Source organism: Vulpes lagopus, chromosome X, assembly GCF_018345385.1.
Source record: "Vulpes lagopus strain Blue_001 chromosome X, ASM1834538v1, whole genome shotgun sequence".
Taxonomy (NCBI): Eukaryota; Metazoa; Chordata; class Mammalia; order Carnivora; family Canidae; genus Vulpes; species Vulpes lagopus.
Window position 1 is genome coordinate 25,367,833 of NC_054848.1, and position 5,054 is coordinate 25,372,886.

General features: G+C 47.3%; 1 protein-coding gene across 1 annotated transcript; it reads left to right on the forward strand.

Annotated features, from left to right (window-relative positions):
- The first annotated feature begins 338 nt into the window (after window positions 1-338).
- LOC121482454 (melanoma-associated antigen B4-like) lies at window positions 339-3,564 on the forward strand. Its single transcript, XM_041740374.1, has 2 exons — window positions 339-402; window positions 2,476-3,564. The coding sequence occupies exon 2, from the start codon at window positions 2,530-2,532 to the stop codon at window positions 3,562-3,564; it is 1,035 nt and encodes a 344-aa protein (XP_041596308.1). The 5' UTR covers window positions 339-402; window positions 2,476-2,529.
- Window positions 3,565-5,054: the final 1,490 nt, after the last annotated feature.

Sequence of the window (5,054 nt, forward strand, 5' to 3'; positions counted from 1 at the left end):
ATGCTAAAACAACAACAACAACAACAACAACAACAACAAAACCAACCCACAGAATGCCTCCAAGAGCCCTGCTCGTGCTTTCAGGCTTCTGTGGCCCAGGAAGGAGTAGCCAGGAGAATAGCAAGAGGACTCGGGAGGCTGGGGGCTCTGGGCGCTGGCAGGCCTGGGCCAGCAGAGAGAGAAGCCCAGGCCCTGGAGACACGGTGAGGACGTGCGTGAGGAGCCCTAGGCAGTGAAGTCGCACAGAGCCCCGCCTCTGCTTTCAATCCTTGGAGGCCCTGGACCGCGGCCAACACCGGATGCGGCTCACCCGACTTCCGTTCTGGGTGGGGCTTCGAGCGCCGGGCGCCATATTTGTTCGCTTGGCGGAGGCCGGATTCCCGGGACTGATCAGAAGTCAGGGTAAGAACTCTGAAGGGGAACCGAAGAGATTCCTCCTCCCCCCTCGGCCTCCCATAATAAAGTTGGGTCCCAGCAGCCTATAAGGCCAAATTTGGCCTAGAAAGGCTCACAGACAAGGCCTTGGTCTGTGGAAGTAGCCCCGATTCTACACACGGAGGGGAACTAGGTCCTGACTCGATTGAGATTAGCGCCCCGAGTACTATGAGTAAACCTTTACGTAACAGAAGGGGCCACACTAGGAAGCCCCCATGCACTCTGCCCTGGGAGGTTCCCAGAAGGGTAGACAGACGTCAAGAGAGCTGATTTCCCTTCTAGCAACTAAGGGAGTTGAGGGTTCCACTAGACAACTCCCAAACTCAGCAAAGCGGGCCCTGGGCAAAACTGGCAGGCTGAGGTTCCTCCTCATTTTCACTGGAGGTGATTTCAGGGAGGCGAGGGCCTTGGTCTCGTGGAGTAAGCCCCACTCAGCAAAAGGGACCCAGTCCCCAACAGGAGTCAAGGTTGTGATTCTAAGTGAGGATGGAGGACTCTTCCCAAAAAGAAGGGGGCCACATAAAGGCCTAGTCCTGTTTTCATACCTGGGATACTTGGGCATGGTAACATGATACCTTATACTCACTTCTTCCCAGAACATGTCCGGGAGGTGAGGGGCCAGGTCAAAGCAGGCAGCCTCAGGCCAGCAGAGATAGGATTTGAGGTTATGCCAGGTGACATAGTGAGGACCTTGAGAACTGTGGGCATGTCCCATGCCATATCATTGGAGCCCCAAAGCATCCTGCCTATTATCAGGCCTCGGAAGCCTCAAGGATAGATGTCAGGCAGAGGTGTTCATCAGTTCCCATTCCATGGTAACAGGACAGTGAGGGTCTTGGGCCAAGGGGAGTGGTTCTAGGCCAGCAGAGGAAGAAATCTTAGACCCTACCATGAGTCAGATTTAAACCTTGAGTGGGGATCCTATAGGGGATCACCTGCCATAGGACATTAGTTTTCCTGCAATAGCTTTTACCCTTGGGGGACCATGTTTGTTTAGATAATGTGGTCTTCATTCTTCTTATTGGGACTTAGGAAAGTTGGCTCTTGCTATGAGGACATAGGCATTAATTCAAAAAAAAAGTGGAGCTTCTCTACCAGGAGCCAAATTGAGGAACCTGAGTGAGGAATCAAGGGTTCATCCAATCCTAAATAGAGGAGACATCGAAGTGCCCATCTTAACCCTTTGATTTCAGCCCAGGAACTCAGAGGGAAGGGCTGTCAGATTGAACATCTGCCTCACTTCTTTATATCAGTTATAAAGGCAATGATATTATTAGTCTGAAGGTACAGCCACCAGTCAACAGAGGGGAGTGGTGCTAAACCTTTCAAGGAGCCACAATGAAGACCCTAAATGATGCTGAGGATCCCAGTGAAGTCAGGCCAGAGAGGACCTTCTTGAGTTCACAGTACTGGATATCCCCTAGCAGGGAGGTAGACTGAGGCACCCTTTTAGTTCCTTCTCCTGGGTCCCAGGGAGCTTTGAGGTGTCAACTTTATAGTAGCAAAGGGGAGAGTTTCCAGCTCTGCCAAGAGTTGACATAATACTAAAGATAAACTGAGAAGACCCAACATGCCAGAACACAGGGGGCCTCACAGCAAACACCTGCTCTCACCTGAGTAAACCCAAGGCAGGGCTAGTAGGATGCAAATAAGACTCACTTTGAGGGTTTTGTGGTTCCTTTCTGGGATTTTTAGAGGACAGGCTGACCAAGAGAATGGGAGCCTTTGTAGGGTCCTAGAACAGCACCCTCAAGGATGCTTCAGAGGTGGCCTTTAATAAAGCCAAAGTGTGTGTGGGGGGGTGGGGGTGCCTGGGTAGCTCAGTCCATTAAACATCTGTCTTCAGTTCAGGTCATGGTCCTGGGGTCCTGGAATTGAGCCCCTCAGTGGGGAGTCTGCTTCTCTCTCTACCTCTGCCCCTCCCCCTGCTTGTGCGCTCGCTCTCTCTTTCTAAGTAAATAAAATATTTAAAAAATAATAAAGCCAAAGTAGAATCTACCTGTTAAAGGTGATAGCACCATCTTATTCTCCCTCCTGCAGGTGCCCAAATCACCTGTCTCACACTCTTGAGTGTCATCCCTGATCACAGCCATTATGCCTCGTGGTCAGAAGAGTAAGCTCCGTGCTCGTGAGAAACGCCGCCGTAACAGAGATGAGACCCAAAGTCTCCAGAGTGCTCAGGCCACCACAGCAGAGGAAGAAGAGACCACTCCTTCCACCTCTTCTGTTTTAGGGGATGTTCCCCCAAGCTCCCCTGTTGCTAGCACTTCCCAGGAGCCTCAGGAAGCCCCAACCACCACCAGGGCTGTTGCAGGTGGTTCACGCCGCAGATCTAATGCAGGTGCCAAGAGCCAGGTTGAGGGAGGTAAACATTCCTCCCAGGCCTCAACTTCCACTGCGAGTGCTCCCAAAGATCCTCTAACCGGGAAGGTGGGGTTGTTGGTGCAGTACATGCTGTATAAGTATAAATTGAAGGAGCCCATTAAAAAAGCAGAGATGCTGAAGATCATCAACAAAAGGTACAGGGAGCATTTCCCTGAAATCTTCAAGAGAACCTCTGAGCGCATGGAGCTGGTCTTTGGCCTAGAATTAAAGGAAATCAAGCCTGGTGGTCACTCCTATACCCTCGTGAGCACCCTAAACCTCACCAGTGATAGCGATGTGAGCAATGGCTGGGGCTTTCCTAAGAATGGGCTTCTTATGCCTCTCCTGGGTGTGATCTTCTTGAATGGCAACTGCACTTCTGAAGAAGATATCTGGGAATTCCTGAATATCTTGGGCATCTATGATGGAAAGAGGCACTTCATCTTCGGGGAGCCAAGGAAGCTCATCACCCAAGATTTGGTGCAGGAAAAGTACCTGGAATACCGCCAGGTGTCCGGTAGTGATCCTCCACGCTACGAGTTCCTGTGGGGCCCGAGAGCCCATGCCGAGACCAGCAAGATGAAAGTCCTAGAGTTTTTGGCAAAGGTCCATGATACCGTCCCCAGTGCGTTCCTTCCCCATTATGAAGAGGCTCTGCGAGATGAGGAAGAGCGAGCCCAGGCCAGAGCCACGGCTAAGGCTGCCTCTGCTACCAAGGCCAGTGCATGTTCCAGGGCCACATCCAGCCACTCCACTCCTCCCTAGAGAGGGCTGAGTCAGATTCTTCACTTTGTGGTTGGAAAGGCCTGTTACCTAGTGTTCCTGATAGGCACACATAACTTGCTAGCTTTTTTTTGTTTTTCAAGCAGTGTTATTTTCAACAGAAAGTTTATTAATCTAAATAAATATATAAATATAAAAAAATATAAATTTATGAAGGATATGGATCACACATTTATTGCTGTTTATCAGGTTTAGGAGTAAGAGGTTTATTTTTTTGAAATAAAGATTGGAAATCCTTAAATCACTTTTGTGATCCAGAATAATCTAACATGGCTCTAGGATAGGAATTTCCTTATTAGATATTTGAAAGAGTTCCACACTAAAATAGTTGGGATCAGAAGATGGATGGATGGATGGATAGATAGATAGATAGAGTAAAACTTGGTTAATTCTTGGTTTGCTTTACTTTCTGTAAACTTAAAAGACATATACCTGAATTTGTTTATGTTTGTCAAGAATGTTTGAGAATATAGGGCACCCTGGGTGGCTCAGCAGTTTAGCACTGCCTTCAGCCCAGGGCGTGATCCTAGAGACCCGGGATCGAGTCCCATGTCAGGCTTCCTGCATGGAGCCTGCTTCTCCCTCTGCCTGTATCTCTGCCTCTCTCTCTCTCTGTTTCTCGAATAGATAAATAAAATCTTTTAAAAAAATGTTTGAGAATATAAATTATAGTGAATCAGACCTATTTACTCGTGTCTCTTATTTTAAACAGACATTGAGCATCTGTTCTTGGGAAGTCTTCATCCTTGTACTGGGGATATTTAGTCAAAGAAGACCCAGCCTCTGCCCATGCAATTATAGATTCTAAGAGCAGCTGTCCTTATGGAAGAGGGTGAGATAGTACTTCATAAAGAATAAGTGAAAAGCATGGTAAAGAGAAGGCGAGGAGAACATACTACTTAGTTTTCATTCCTAAGGAGAATTTTGGGTGATTGGGAGGTTTTCTTGGCCAGAGCACTGCATATTCTTCAACATGTCTTAGATGTAAAAATAAATAAATAAACAACAAAAAAACCTCAGCTACATAGATGATAATGTCTGAGGTCAAAATAATCGCAGTAATTGCCATTACTTAATGTCTCAGCACAAGACAGGCCCAGCAACAGATGCTTTCTGTACATTACACACACTCCACCAGTCCTACAAGATAGGGCTTATCAAACCTACTTCATAGAGAAGAGCCTGAGGCTCATAGAGTTAGAGTTTGACAATGTGCCAGAATTCATAGGGTTAGGGCATGAGAAGGCTGGACTAGATGATTATAGAGCCCACACTGTTTTACTATTCCCACCCTGAGACACAGCCTGTGTTTCTTATTTAAGATTTATTTTCAGTACTTCAAGATTTGTCTTAGGTGATCAAAAGAATGGCTTTGTATCCAAACTCCTGAATTGAAATATATAGCCAGAGCAAAAAGAATACCAAAATAATTGAAAAGTATAAATAAATGATGAGATTAGGTGACAGTGTGA